The 15,270-nt window shown below is 41.0% G+C and overlaps 2 protein-coding genes across 4 annotated transcripts; both read right to left on the bottom strand.

The window, feature by feature from the left end:
- Positions 1-3,558: 3,558 nt before the first annotated feature.
- Positions 3,559-6,639, bottom strand: spata4 (spermatogenesis associated 4). 2 transcript variants are annotated; one of them, XM_068592694.1, is made up of 6 exons: positions 6,440-6,639; positions 5,472-5,601; positions 4,968-5,086; positions 3,986-4,206; positions 3,791-3,889; positions 3,559-3,672 (listed from the first exon to the last, which is right to left on the bottom strand). In XM_068592694.1, the coding sequence occupies exons 1-6, from the start codon at positions 6,532-6,534 to the stop codon at positions 3,581-3,583; spliced, it is 756 nt and encodes a 251-aa protein (XP_068448795.1). In that variant the 5' UTR covers positions 6,535-6,639; the 3' UTR covers positions 3,559-3,580. The 2 variants fall into 2 exon arrangements, with proteins under 2 accessions (XP_068448795.1, XP_068448803.1); XM_068592702.1 differs by having other exon boundaries at positions 3,797-3,889.
- A 744-nt stretch (positions 6,640-7,383) lies between these two features.
- asb5a (ankyrin repeat and SOCS box containing 5a) lies at positions 7,384-12,989 on the bottom strand. 2 transcript variants are annotated; one of them, XM_068587157.1, is made up of 7 exons: positions 12,708-12,989; positions 11,196-11,275; positions 10,105-10,212; positions 9,719-9,869; positions 9,262-9,396; positions 8,269-8,460; positions 7,384-7,931 (listed from the first exon to the last, which is right to left on the bottom strand). In XM_068587157.1, the coding sequence occupies exons 1-7, from the start codon at positions 12,910-12,912 to the stop codon at positions 7,804-7,806; spliced, it is 999 nt and encodes a 332-aa protein (XP_068443258.1). In that variant the 5' UTR covers positions 12,913-12,989; the 3' UTR covers positions 7,384-7,803. The 2 variants fall into 2 exon arrangements, with proteins under 2 accessions (XP_068443258.1, XP_068443266.1); XM_068587165.1 differs by lacking the exon at positions 10,105-10,212.
- Positions 12,990-15,270: the final 2,281 nt, after the last annotated feature.

Below are 15,270 nucleotides of genomic sequence, written 5' to 3'. Positions count from 1 at the left end.
ATCCTGACATAGAAAGTAGTTGTATTGACTGTATTGATGATTGTAATACTGAATTTAGCTCCTTTAAATAACTTGTGTTATTTAAAGGAGCTAAAGGAGGAGCTTTTTAAATGTTCTTGTTATGGATGCAGTATCTGGATATCACATCATATCCCAATTTTATTCTGCTTTTAATTGGGCATTGTACCACAAGGTATTGCTGAGATATTACCAACTAGGTCACTTCGCTAGTACTGTGTATTATTATAAGTAAAAGACTGAATAGAGTAAATGCTTGGCAGTAAGACATTTATTTATTTATTTTCCTTTGACCTGCTTTGGTCTTATGTTGTATTTTTACTTTGACGTGCCCTTTCTATTGTGCATCTTAGGAGAGGGAGAGCGACGCAGTTCTCTAACGTGAACGGTGTTGTGGTATCTTGCTTTCAGAGGTATTTGAGCTCCACTACTCATCTGTTTAGTATGCCAGTTATCACTATTTAGAAACTTAAAAACAAGCTGTAAATACTAAGTATCATGCACATGATGAATTAAAATGTTTAAATAACAATAATCAAATGGAGTCTGACAGCGAAGGAAATGAATTGAATGCCAATCTAATAAATAATGGTTTATTATGTGTTTAAGTTGTATTGTTTGCATGCGGCACATAAAAAGATTAATATGAATTATTTGTATTTAATTAGCTTTAGTCTCCAGGGGCCAGCAGCTCATTGGTGACGAATACATTCAAACTACATTTTCTTTTTTGGTTTGAATAAAAGCAGTTCATTAGTGGTAATACACACACACACACACACACACACACACACACACACACACACACACACACACATATATATATAAAATCATATATAATGTATATTTATGATATGCACATTTCTGACACACAAAGTGCCCCACCCTTGGCCTGGATAACATGGCCACATACTCGCTCACCGTGGCTTTTGTTAATAGGGGTGGGATATTTGCTGTGGGGGAATGGGGGAGGGCCCTTTTTTTCTCAGGGACTCCTTGGCTTACAAAGACTCTCAATGCCCCCCTCGCCTCCCCTCCCTGTGTAGTCATGTTACTGTCTGTGTTTCCAAGGCGCTGACCCTCCCCCTGCTGCATCCCCTCGGCTTCCTCCACGCTGTGGGCACCATGATGCCGATAGGAAAAATCAGCAGATGGTGAAACACTTTCTTAGGGCATTTCAGGCATCCTCCTCCTCTAACATCATTTGCCTGGCATCTCTTTTTTTTTCCCCCCATCACAAATGCTTTTTTTTTTGTACATGTGCCTGAGTGTGGTTTTGTGTGCCGCTTGGAAACCTGCAGTTTCCTGTGCACTCATGACCAACAGAAAGAGCCAAAGAAGCTCACAGTAAGCTTATTAATGTCTCCTGGTCGCTCTCCAATATGGGCTTGCTAGTTGCCATAGCAACCAGGACCTAGATATTGTTCGGGAGGAGAGGTGTGTAGAATAAATATAAACGTCACCCTGTCACCCTGGCCAGTGCTTATTATGTAAAGCAGCTAATCTCACTTCATCATTACTCGTGATGACGGTCATTTTATTGCAAACAACACAAAAAGACTGCATCTGGACTCCGGCTCCTCCGCACTACGTGCACACTTCATTTGTTATTTTGCATTTCTATCGTATCGCTTGCTGCCGATTCTAAGTTGTGGCCCACAATCTGTGTTTTCAGTCGAAACCAATGCAGCAAAATGTGTGAAGCTCGACACGGAAAAACCCAAATTCCGATGCTCATCTCCCAGCGCCTGCGGAAATCAACAGGCGACAGCGCTCGTCGTCTTAAGTGCTGATGTGTGTTCACGCCCAGTCAAGCTGAGGGAAATCAAAAGACACTGAAAGATTAAGGAGGTCAGGTTTTACAGCTCCACTGAGGGGAAGGCAGGGAAAGAGGCTTTAGCAGCCATTGACTACCGAGGAGAAAGGATGGGCCGCTTTCAAAGAGACCGTGAGATGTATTAGAGGCTGGTGGGTCTGTTCAAATGTCAGATAACCGCTCCTACGCTCCTTAAATGGTCGATGAATGGCTTCTTTATTTATTTTTTACAACATTTGGTTTAAGGGTTAGCATCAGCTGTTGTTGTTGTTTAGTTTCTTTGCGGTTGACCCAAATGAACTCTCCTCCGCAACCGTTTTGAGAGTCAAATTCTGGTGTTTAACACAATAAATCTCACGGTCATCTGTAGCTAATAGGCTGCTGAGGCTGTGGAGATCATATCATTACGACATTGGCCTATCTCTGTTGAAAGCCCGGGCTCTTAGACCACATGAGAAGCCAGGCAGTCAGCCAGAAACACTTATCATCCTGTCATCCGTTTTTCACTAGCTTCACAGCTCAATTGTGCTGTACACTGAGCATCCATCCACGAGTGCTTGGAGATTTGGGGCCAACGGAGTGATCTCAATCTCAAAGTGAATCTGAGTGGCTTTGGCACCACAAACACTCAATGTTCTCCACGAAGGATGCAAAAAAAAGCATACAATGGAGACAATAATATCATTTGTTTTCGCAGGATCCTCACGGACGCATGCTCGGAAATGTAATTAAATTGGTTTGAAACGATACACCTAAAATAACCAGTCATAAAAGTCCATACTGTTCAGTTGTATTCTAATGCGGGTCAGAGCAAATGGTCAGGTAATAACTCAACATTGTGCAGTTGGTTTATTCATAATTAATTACTGATATGTCCAGTGCGTAATGCGGGAACAGCAGTAGCCATGAAACACATTAGTGTCAGAGTTGAACACTACACCTTCAGACAAAATACCAGCCGAGTAAGGACTAAACATCAGTTTCATAGTAAATTAAATACAGCTGATTTGTGTTTGTTTTCATTCCCATTTGTAGATGTGTTTACCTTTTAGAGGGAACAACAAAAAAGAGTTTATAACAACACCATTTTTATTCAAGCTTCAACCTGAAAAGTGAACTTTGATTGTCCTCAAAGATAAATATATCTTGCTGTTATCAGCTACATGAAGTGATTCCTCCAACAGTGGATGTGAATGGTTTGCCCTGCCGTCGTAAAGCATAGTTTAACCAACATTTGGCAGGTGCCGGATCATAATATCTGAGAATGCAGATTGAGAAGAAGATCTGATGCCTCGGTGAGAGGAACGGAGGCAAGATGCATGCTCAGTCATAGGAGAAGGAACTCGGGGACATCATTATAGTGAGCAACACAACTAGATGAACAGCAAGGCCAGTCAATTACTGCAGCGTGCACTGATTTATAGCCTTCTGTCAATGGCACACCTAAAGCCATGGATTTCAGCCTAAACCACTGAGGAGAGTGTGGCTCGTAACTCAATGCTGCCATCTACTGGTGTGAACAGACATTGCCCGAACATGATGGCGGACTAAAACATTACATAAGCCATAACAAACAAGTGACGTCTTCTGTCTTCCAGAACAAGTGCAACTCTCGTAAAAATATGTCGGTGCATAACAGTCAAATGCGCTATTACTTGAAAAATTGTCATGACATCAAGTGACACACACACTCTCTCACACACACACACACACACACATTGCAATTACAGAGCACAGATAGTTCATTTAATAGTTGGGCAGGGAGTGTCTGACAGGCTGGTGCACCTTTATCTCCTTAGAGGAAACAGCCGCTCCGCATGTTGAATAGGAGCGCAACTCTGAAACACAATAAATTGGAGAAGTGATTGGTTTGGCATTCCTGTGTCTCAAAGCAAACGGTGCATTATAGCACATTTGCAGAATGCGTCTCCTCTGCAGGAGAATACATGACTCAACTCTTACTCGGTGTGTCTCCGGAAAGAGCAAAGCACTCATCGGATGGCACAGGATGTTTGGCTGCCGGCCGACACCGATTAGCCTTCAATTTCAAACGTCCTGTCACGAAAAGCAAAGGAATTGTCTAAAGGAATACAAGTTATAATAACATCATTTAATATTTGCCTCCTTATAAGAAGCCTGAGAGCCACGGACCACGGTTGAGGGCCCTGTCCTCTGCCTTTTGCTCCAGATGCCGGTGGAGGATGAGTTCGGCCTTCCTCTGGTTGGTGCTGAAGTCGGGCTGCGCCATGATCTCCGTCATCGTCAGGTTGTTCCTGATGGCGCTGGAGGCCGTGGGGCGGGCCAGTGCGGGGAGGAGCTCCTGGTACTCTTGGTCCGTGAAGTCTGACACCGGGCCCTGAACATCTCTGATGCTGAGGAGGAGTTCAAAAGATTAGGATTCTGTTCTTCTATTTGTGCATCATTTAAACGCTGAGCAAACGCGCTGTAAGCTGCGACTGACATCCTGCACATATTGTTATGAATGTGTCAAAAGGTGGTGTACATTATCAGCATCCTTTTGGTTTCATTTCTAAATAAGCACTAAGGTGTATTATGTATATTATTGTCAGGGTTCATTCACATTTAGACCAATGGATTTCCATGACTTTTCCATGAGTTAAAAAAAAAAATTCCATGACCAAACATTTTGTGGAATCTCGGTATATACATGAAAAACTGATAAAATAGTAGTATTTAAACCAACAATGAGGACCCCAAAGCATACAGTAAACCTTAAATGACACAAATGAACGAGACATCATGTATACAGATGCCTGTATGTATATTTTGAGCCTCTTTCTTTTAAAACCATATTAATTATTTCAAACTAGGCGTAAATGAATGTCATGAACACATGAATATAACACATTATTATTAACACATTTCCATGACTTTAAGATTTTTTTCAAGGACTTTTTTAGGTTTTTCATGACCATAAGAACCCTGATTGTAGAGTTTTATGTGAAGTCACAATAAACACATTCCGGAGAGGTATACACACTACAATTCAGGCATTTTTAATTCCCAGCAATGTCTCACAAACAAGAGCAACACTGGGAAAACATAAGAACTAATACCGCTGACACACAGACCAGTGCAAACAATATCTATCACTAACCCAATCCACACTCACCTCTGGTTTGTAACAAAGGTATAAAGCTCCTGCACCAGCAGTTCGGCGGCTCCTGGTTTACAGTGAACGCTTCCGTCAATCGTCTCTTTCATCAAGTGCAGATTGTGCTTCTGTAAAGACTGGGACAATGATGATAACGTGAATAAATAATGTTGGCAATTATCTGACTCGCAATAAGAACTTCCTGTTTCAGATCCCTCAAGTACACATGCAGGTATAAAAGAAAGCACCATAACGGGTCTTCAGCATGAGTTGTGTTGTGTGCTGGTCACAAAGTTTGGGTTAGACACCCACAGGTTGAGTCATTCTGAATGCTTGGCGTTACATCAGGGAGGAATAAAAACACATTTAACCACGTGCCAACTAAACTGAACAAGGAGACATTTCTTCATTATATATATATATATATATATATATATATATATATATATATATATATATATATATATATATATATATATATGTATGTATATATATATATATAATGTTTTGCCCTCCTCTTACCCTCTCTATTTTGCTCCAGTTCCTCTGTTTGGCAGACAGTGACGCTCCTCTGTCATATGACTGCACTTGAAAGTCTTGGTTGTAATAATGAGACAATATCTCTGCCACCAGGTAACCATTGGAAAAATCCCTGGAAATAAAAATACAAAAAAAGCAGGGAGAACAAACTGAGTACTCTCCCAGTGAAATCATACATGTGACCACTTGGCTGTCTCGGCCCCACATCCTCATCTGTTTGGTGATGCTTTTAAACATCAGCTGGCTGGTGTTCAGTTGACCCTGTACAGATGTTACAGCCATGTGGTTTCACACCTGTGAACGTTTACGTCACATATGGTGTTATGTTAACATGCAACGCTACCAAGAACTGCTCAAACTGACGTCACAACTATCGTATATATATATATATATATATATATATATATATATATATATATATATATATATATATATATATATATATATATATATATATATATATACTGTGTTGGGATAGCCAACACAGATAATAATAATAATAATATATATATATATATCATATATATATATATATATCATATATATATATATCATATATATATATATTATATATATATATATATATAATATATATATCATATATATATATGATATATATATATATATAATAATAATAATTATATATATATATATATATCATATATATTATTATTATTATTATTATTATTATTATTATTATTATTATTATTATTATTATTATTATTATTATTATTATTATTATCTGTGTTGGCTATCCCAACACAAAAAAACACCTTTTTGCTCCCAATGTATTTCAGGCCCCTTTTGAGAGGCCAAGTATTGGAAGCTGCATTCAATAAAATTATCTTCATATTGTTCACGGGTGGGTGATATGGGTATAAATTTGTAAACTGCTCACTGTGAGTTGTGTAACATAGTGTTGAGGTGTGTGTGTGTGTGTCATTCTTTACCTACGCATGTTCTTCGGGTAGAAAGACAAGTCGAGGTTTTGCAGCCATTTCACGACTTCTCTGGGCAGTCCAGTCCGCTGAGGAGCCGCCGCCATGCTGCTGTGAGCCGGAGCGGGACAGACAGCGCGTATGAACGCTCGCTGTGTCCAGGAAGTCCAGCTAATAACTGCACCACCCCTCCGAGGGCCCGACTTTCTTTGTTTACCATCACCGTGGCAACTGCAACCCCCCCCCCCCCCCCCTCTCTCTCTCTCTCTCTCTCTCTCTCTCTCTCTCTCTCTCAGACAATTTACAGCAGTAAAATAATAAAACAAATATGAGATAAAAAGTCATAATTATGAAAAAGAAATTGGACTTATTATCTCGTAATTTCGACTTTCTTATTTCATTATAATGATTTTCCATCTCATAAGTTCGACTTTCTATCTCCGAATTATGCCTTTTTTTAATCTCATATTTGTTTTCTTTTACTTACTCACTTAATTACTTTTTACTTTGCTCACTACCAACATACAATATTAAAGTATAAGTATAAAAATAAGACATTATAAAATGAACCGTGGTGCCACCAGTCATGTGATGACACCAAGACTTTGCTAAAAAGAGTGCAGTACAACATTAGACATGCGGGGTGTCATGAATGTGCCTTCATGCTGCGATGTAATTCATGTGGTTTTGTGCACAACGCCTTTGGAGCTTTATTTTATTGTGGCCTTCGCTGTTGATACAAACAACTCTTCCCGCTCCGCTCCCTCCCGTTGTTCCACTCCCTCATATTTTCCATTTGGGACTTAACAATAAAGTCAGCTGCCTCCAGTTGTCGCTGCTGTGTAATCCAAGCTTAAGCATGTCAACTATTTTTGTTTAAAAAAATGTTTGTATTAATAATTCACCACACTGCATCTCAACATCACACGCAACACATATTTTGGAATACACCAGACTTCAAAACAATTTTAATCATACGGTCGTGTGCAATACATTATATATCAAAAGCAAAACAATGAGCACTCGTTCACATGCTGAATATTATACTGCATTTATATGACATTATAAACTCAACGTTTTCAAAGTGCATCACGCTTTGGCAGCTATTGCAAATATTACGGCTTCTTCTAAATACGGCAAACCTGAACGGCAAACAATACTGTATTTATTATGATTCTTTAACCACAATGTACCCAGAGAAGTCTAAGCCACCCTCGCTTTACATTCATCCAGCTTCACAATGCTCCTGGGATGTAGGCCACACAGCTGGATGATGAGTCACTTGATCGACTGGGAGCCACGGTTGAAGGACGGCTTCGAGGATTTGATTCGCTCTTCGTGACAAAGGCGTCATTCTGTGAGTCCCATTCTGCCTGTCATTTATACTGCAGGTAGTTCCTGAGCCTGTTGGGCAGCGGGAGTTGGGAGAGAAGATGGAGTCTGTCGCGGCTGACGCAGCTCCTGATGCACTGACGACACAGCTGGCTCAGCCGCCGCGGCGTAACTAGGAAAACGAGACAAGGACGCATTGTGGGAGCCGGTCACCTGATTCACGGACAACAACTTCCATATCTAATTCAATTCTGCTTATTTTGTATGGCCCAAAATCACAAATTCGCCTCGGTGGGCGTTACAATCTAGACACATGCATTCCCTTTCCCAGGCCCTCACATCAGAGCAGAATAAAAAACTACCCCCAGAAAATAGAAAAGAACCTTTCACAGGGGGAAAAAAGGAAGAAACCTTTTGACGTTGTTCAAACGCAGACATAATAAATGCAACACGGCTGAATAAAAAGTCTGCAGGGCCTTACAATGAACTGGTAGCAGGTGCTCCCGTACCTTCGTATATGAGGAGGAACCTCTCCGTCGGACTGCTGGGCGGAGCCACGTCCACCGGCCTCTGGAGCTCTGCGTTCCTGGCGTTAATGTCTGCGCCGAAGTCCAGCAGCAGCTTCACTACAACTGTGCAGTCTTTCTCTGCAGCTGCATGTAAGGGCGAATCCAGGGATTTGCCTTTCTGGACACTTGCACCTGTATGGAGGACAACTTGATTATCCATTTTAAACACAGCTCAGATGGAAAAGCTCTGTGGCGCTATATTCTTATTTCACAATTTAATATAACTGCCTTCCCCTGTTGCCCTCGACCTAACACGCTCTCATATTGGCCAGAAATTACTTTCAACAGCCTTGAGAGGATGAATGCAAACTTGTTACTTTCAATCACAGGCTACACCTTTGCAGTGCGCGCATACAAATAGCTTTAGCATGTGATCTGTCAGCTATGCTGTATGTGACCGCTATGCCTCCCCTTACTCAAATTGTCACTACGTCTCTGTTGGCAGGGCCAGTATACTCTGATTACTGCATTACGTTGTCCTAGTACTCTGTGCAATGACAATAAAGTTGAATCTGAATTGTCCTTATATGATCTCTGGAGAGCAACATTTACAGTTTGAGGACACGCTGACAAACCAACATCTCCCCATGGAGTTTACCATTGCGTTCGTGATGCACATAACTGACAAATAATAAAGCTGTTTTGTTGCTGCTGTGCTGGAAATGCCTGCAATACGATACTTCATTATGAATAATTAACGTGAACCAGCATAAGGCCAAACACATTATTTTAAAAAACTCTCAAATAATATAAGAGTTTTTGTGTAAATGCGCCTTCAAGACTTTTGAAATACAATGTTTTTATGAACTTGTTTCCATTTTCATGAACAACAAATGTGTTTGAGCATCTCTGTGTGTGTGTGTGTGTGTTCATACAGGACGTGTGCCTCGTCTGGATGGAAACACAAAGATCCACACTGTGCTGCGAGCTGACCTTCCCGCAGGAGTTTCCTGGCACACTCCAGCTCTTGGCAGACGCAGGCCGTATAGAGCGCCGTGCCCAGGTGAGGAATGTCCATGTCCACATCTGCCCCCCAAGTCACCAGAGCCTCCACACAACCGTAATGACCTGGGAGTAATGGAGCATGAAGCCCGTAATGAGTAAGTGACAATGCGAGATAATTCTCCAAGCTGTCTGCTCTGGCCGCGTTGAGATTTATTCCTCCAGCTGTTTTTTCACCGTGCAGGTTTATTAGCACACCGAAGGACACAAATAAAGGTTGAAAGTTGTCCAGTGCAATTAGTCCAGTTGGATTTATATATATTTTGGTTAATGTTATTCTGTAATAACAGACATGGCGTGGTACTGTCATGATGAGTGACTAGAAAACGAGCTGATAGTTTAGTGGCTGCATTCCGTCACAATGCAAAATATCTCGTTTACAACGTACCTTTGCTCGTAGCTTCATGGATAGGTGATGGATGATATGCAAGGCTCTGGGGTTTTGCTCCATTTTCCAAGAGAATCTCAGTGCATGCCACACTGCCTGCTGTACAGGCGTTGAACAGAGGGGTGACTCCATCAATTGTGGAAGCATTGACCTGTGAAAGCATTTTCTTAAACGGGTATTTTTAGGCCTTGTTTACCCAAGCAAGTTGACTAATAGCAACCGCCTGGAGGAGCAGTTGAAGGGGAACTAGAACTTCAAAGCTCGACAGTGACTGCAGTACACAAGCAGCATTGCTCATCTCTTACTTCTACCCAGATTCTCCCAGCCATGGAAATGACATTTGACCTGTGCAGCATGGCGACAGCAAAGGCCAGTACGTGACTTACATTTGCTCCTGCATCAATGAGAGCTCTGGCACACGCGACATGGTCTCCGACACAGGCCTCGTGAAGGGGTGTCACATGGTCTATAGTGAGAACATTCACACTGTGACCCTGGAAACCGAATCAAACAGCCACAGACAGCGAGACGTTACACGGTGCATTGACACATGACCTTTGTCAGCCTCTATTGGTGAACACTAGGAATTGCACAAAGGATATAGCTTATCTTATTTTCTCAACCAGACCCATCCCTCAGTGATGGTTGTCAGTAGTTGCCAAACTGCACTGTGCAGTCACATCTGAACAATGGCGATTATTGCGCTTGCTAATCAAAGCGTGGACCCAGTAGAAGTCTGGTTAAGAGCTAATAAATCACCACGCAAAATACTGAAACGCTATCACAGCTCTGTCATGAGCTTGTCTGTGCAAAGAACAGGGCATTACTGGCTTTGTGGCTGAAATGTCTCACACTCTTGTCGTGCACTCCTTAATCTCTGAGCCGCTGGAATTATCCCAGCCTCTCATTTATCAGTATTTGGCATTGATCAGCAACTTTTGTCGACGCCCTTGGATACTAATGGTTACGTAATACCGCATATTGTGGTTATTCTGTGCTGTGTGTATTAACCTAAACAAAAGCAAACTGTTTTAGTGGCATTATTGTCGAAGATGGCTATTGTAAGCTTACACAAACATGACAACTTGTGTTGAGAAGTCATGGAGGTGGAAACAAACTAAATAACATAACACGTATTTGTTGGGAAGTACCAATAAGATAAATACGTGTTTCACAGTCAAACTGCTTTCCTACTTCCATTCAGACCTTTTTCTTTAACATCTAATCCCGGAGTCTACACAGGCACTGATACAAATGTAATTGCCCAGGGGACCGTTACATCAGACCCCTTGTGTACAGATGAGAGGAAGCACCTCTCCTGAGGGTTTTTTTTTAGGTTCTGCATACGGGAGAAGTTTGCCTTCTGCCAGAAATCTCCTGCGGTTTAAGCAGCTCCTCCGTTAGGTTTAGGTAAAAAAAAAAAATCATGACTTGGGTTAAGAGGGAAACTTCCTCCATGTGCTTGCGTTCTCTTCACCTGTAGAAGCAGGGTCTTCAGAGCCAGCAGCCGGCCCTGAATCGCAGCATCGTGGAGGGGCGAGCGGTCCGCCCAGGATCCTGAAGGAAGAAGGAGTCAAGTCAAATTCTCTCTTCACGTTATGTGAAGATAATTAAGCGTCATGTATGTGCCAGTGAAAATACTGAAAAAGAATGTCTTGATGAAATTCTTAAGTTTTTAGTTTCGTCAAATCTTGTTGATTCATCATGTCTTGTATCCTAATTCCTTTGTTGTTGAGCCAATCATGGGTGCTTTACCACGAATCAAAATGCATCCATCATCTTGATATGTTTATCATGTCATGCTTTACCCTTCATGTTCCAAGAGTTAACACCTGGGGCAGCATATTATTATGTGACTAATGATGCTTGAAATCCAGCATAACTCAGCACATTAACACTCCATACACATGCGACCTGATGTACACTTGAGAAATTAGCTGTGGACGTTTGATTTAGTCAAAACACAATCCCATACAGCACACCCGAGTCAATGTCCAAGATAACGGCCGCTGCATTCCACACGTTATCGTCGCCATTCTCATCTCTCTCCATTTTCAGCATAATTTAGATAATATGCCGTCTAATGATTTCTATAAAAATCCAAGCTGTTTTATTCACGCAACCTCTTTTCCTTGACTGACATTAATTTGAAATATGGGTATAAAAGACCCCGCCACGGACATCAAACAGATTTCTGAGAACAAGGAAGACCATATCTCCAGGACTGTGACTAAAACACTAAGCGTATCTAATTAGTATTCCATGAAGTCGGTCCACTTTAAATTAAACATCCCCTTGAATGATGGATATAGATTATGTTGTCGCCGTGTCCCTCTCTTCCCCCCCAGAATGTGCCTCCGATCTGCCTGTCCCCGAGAGTGCAGAGTGTTGTTTTGGTTGCTGTCTGAGTGTGAAAGGGTGCACTGCATAGCTGGGAATGGAAACTAGGGCAGGATGGGGGTAGGGTGGGAGGGGGGTGGCGAGGAGCGGGGGTATCATGACTGCGTTCTATTAATACATTAGAGAAAAAGATCTGCCAGCCCACAGTGTCTTCGTTTAATATTGAATGTACACTTCAGGATGTATAAGTAGTCATTACGCTGATGGAAAAAAAGTCATTCATATCCACAGTTTGCATTAATGCGCATACATTTTATGGCTCGTATGCTTTTATTGGGATTGGCAATGCGATTGTAGCTCATTTGTAAACACGGAAATTGTGAGTGTGTGGTTGTGTGTGAGCGGAGAGGAACACAATGTGGCCACAATTTTAGCATATTTTACCTATGACCTCATACGCCTCAAGTCCAACATGTTTGGTGTGTAGTGTGCACAGTTGTTGTTGTTGTTGTTACCTTGTACACCAAATGTGCCTTCAGCACACAGATCTGTGCTCTAAATGATGCAGCTTGTGGAACAGATAAAGCACCTTAAGACAAAAAACAACCCTTTCACAGGCTTTTCAAATAGTTTTCCTCAGAGTACTCACTGTGCTTTTGACCATAATCATAGAACTCTGCTGATATCCTGGCAGCCTCTTTGCGGTTCCCTCGGACAATGTAGAAGTATGTCAGCAAGTTGAGAGAGATCTTAACAAAGAGCTTGAAGCAGAACAGTGCCAAGATGCTGAGGTAAACACTGGACAGCCGGGCCAAAAAGGGCTTATTGGAGAGTTCCTCTGTTGGGTCTGACATTTCCTCCGACACGTTACAGAGGGGCTTTGCTTATGATGTAGCAGATCAGAAAGCACTCCAAAAAGCACAAGAGTAGTCTGCTTTTTCTCCCAGAGTGCTGACTGGTTGGATGGTCCAGGCTGGAAAAAATGCCCTGCAGCTGCTACTGACAGAAAATACTCCAATGTTAATGTACAATGTGTGTGTGTGTAGGGAGGGGGTGTGGGGGGGGGGGGGGGGGGAGTTACACAAAGTGGTAATGGTTCCAGTTACAAATATGACATTAATTGCATACATTTGAGCTCATGATGATATTTAATTATGGATAAATTAGATATTTTTTTAATGAATATGTACATTCATTTTAAACAATGCTATTTAAATCAGGATAAATTAGGTAAAAGATATTTTCCAAAAAACATTTTCCATACATTTTAACTCATTCTATTCTAGATAGAAACCAATCTATTGAAATGACCCCTATCTCATATAAAGCACATTTCATATTTTAATGAAGTTTTTCCTATAGTTTAATAAAAGCTATTGTCATCACTACTTCCAAGGTGGTGCACATCTATACAGACATGACAGCTACTTTCTTCACTTACAACTAAGCCAAAGGAAACACTAAACAAAAAGGCTTTGTCTGGATATTCTTTCTATTTTTTTTAATATAATTTAGAGAAACAGGGGATTTAAAAAAAAAGGTGATATTGTTCCTGTATATGTTCATATAACCTTCATGCCTCATCAACAGCTACAACCTTGGTTAAGTCGACCGAGATGATTTACAATGATTTGGGGGCACTGGACCGAAATTTCACATATTCTGAATATTGCATGGGATAGTGATACGGACCATATAATGAAAGGCGCAGTGTTGGAGACACTGGATTTTATGATTATTGAGTTGTCAGGAGCTTGTCTTGTCTGTACGTGTGTTTTAGTCCTGTCCCGTCTACTCTGTTATGTTATGGTTATAATGGCTGAGTTTTATCTCCAGCACTATGCCATTAGATGACCTCTACAGCTCAGAACGCCCTGTCAATCATCAATGATGAAGTGAGCGGGACATTTGGACACTTGCTCAGGAAACAGCATCGTTTTGTACATTAAATGAGGTCGACACACAACAGTTTAAGCGCTCTAGAAGTGTTCAGATTTCGGCTATTTCAATGAATATGGTTATTTTTAATGTTTATGATCTAAAAAGGGATTCTGTTTTTTGAATATTGTGTATTCATAACCAGCCCTTCAGTTTACAGTTGGCCCATCGGTAAGTAGAGCAACCTAAAACACCATTGAGGCCAATCAGCTCGTTCCTGTTTGTTTAATAGTGAAAGGGAAGTCCAATGATTCCACGCTGGAGGTGTAAGCCACGTTGGGAAGCATCAAATAAATTAACATTACACTGTAATCGCAATATTTCACAAAGATCATCCAATTCTATATCATAAATGACATATTTGAATAGACAAAATCCAAAGTGCTTATTTTGTTGTGCAGGTGTATCATTAAATGTACAAAATGATCCTATTCCCATAGCGAATGTCCCACTCATGCCTTTTTTCTAAATGTAATCTGAGTGCGTTTTGCCATTGATGATTGACAGAGCTTCCCTGTGAACAGTTGTGAGGTAGAGGTCATGTCAGGGCTTGACAATCCTGGTCAGCTTTTTTTTGATGACAAAAGTCCAAAGCCGTTACCCGACAGATGTATAAATTAAGGAACAGACTGACAGCCACTTTTTTCTGTAAACAGCAAGACTGACTCTTCAGTCTCTGTATCTAACTTTAAATCTAACTTTCTGACATATAAAATCAGCATGTGTCATCTATGCATGTACCCAGATGCTTAAAACAGTTCACAGTTTCCACAGTTTGGTCCCACACCATCAGTGCTTGATTTAAAGAATGACATCCTTTGTTTTTCCAGCACTAATTAAATACGAGCCAGACTTGCACCATTGTTCTTGTTTGGAAACCTGAGCAAAAATAATAAGCGACATTATCATTTTTGTAGTAAAAAGGCCCAGTAAAGCCATGTCACCAGCAAATCCACATAGCTTGTATAGAGATAGAACGCAGCCACCAATACCACAATATTACAAAATAAACAAGACAAGATTAAAACACACAGAGACAAGACAAGCTCCTGACATTTCAATAATCAGAAACATGTAAAAGGTCTGTGAGACTCCAGTGTCCCCAACACATTACAAATCAAATTATGGGATGTTTCCCATCAGCATCTAACACAATAACCAAAAAACAAACATCCCACCTCCAAGCGTTGATAAGTACCAAGACTATTGTTACAGGCCGCAGCAGCATAAACAAGAAAATGTTTTTCCCCACACGCTCCAAATGGCAATATTGT

The sequence above is a fragment of the Clinocottus analis genome, unplaced genomic scaffold, assembly GCF_023055335.1.
Source record: "Clinocottus analis isolate CAN_PGR_092001 unplaced genomic scaffold, fCliAna1.0.p SCAF_10, whole genome shotgun sequence".
Lineage (NCBI taxonomy): Eukaryota > Metazoa > Chordata > Actinopteri > Perciformes > Cottidae > Clinocottus > Clinocottus analis.
The sequence above is the reverse complement of the archived record's forward strand: the minus strand, read 5'-3'. Positions and strand labels throughout refer to the sequence as shown.

Bases quoted from the DNA above. Each gene is read 5' to 3' on its own strand.
- spata4 (XM_068592694.1), bottom strand. From the start codon at position 6,534: ATGGCGGCGGCTCCTCAGCGGACTGGACTGCCCAGAGAAGTCGTGAAA. The intron at 5,087-5,471 runs GTAAGAGGAGGG...TCATTGTCCCAG, and splicing joins ACTGGAGCAAAATAGAGAGG to TCTTTACAGAAGCACAATCT. The intron at 3,890-3,985 runs GTCCGTGGCTCT...TTTTCGTGACAG, and splicing joins GGACAGGGCCCTCAACCGTG to GACGTTTGAAATTGAAGGCT.
- asb5a (XM_068587157.1), bottom strand. From the start codon at position 12,912: ATGTCAGACCCAACAGAGGAACTCTCCAATAAGCCCTTTTTGGCCCGG. The intron at 11,276-12,707 runs GTGAGTACTCTG...TTCTTCCTTCAG, and splicing joins TGATTATGGTCAAAAGCACA to GATCCTGGGCGGACCGCTCG. The intron at 8,461-9,261 runs GTCAGCTCGCAG...TCCTCCATACAG, and splicing joins CAGGAAACTCCTGCGGGAAG to GTGCAAGTGTCCAGAAAGGC.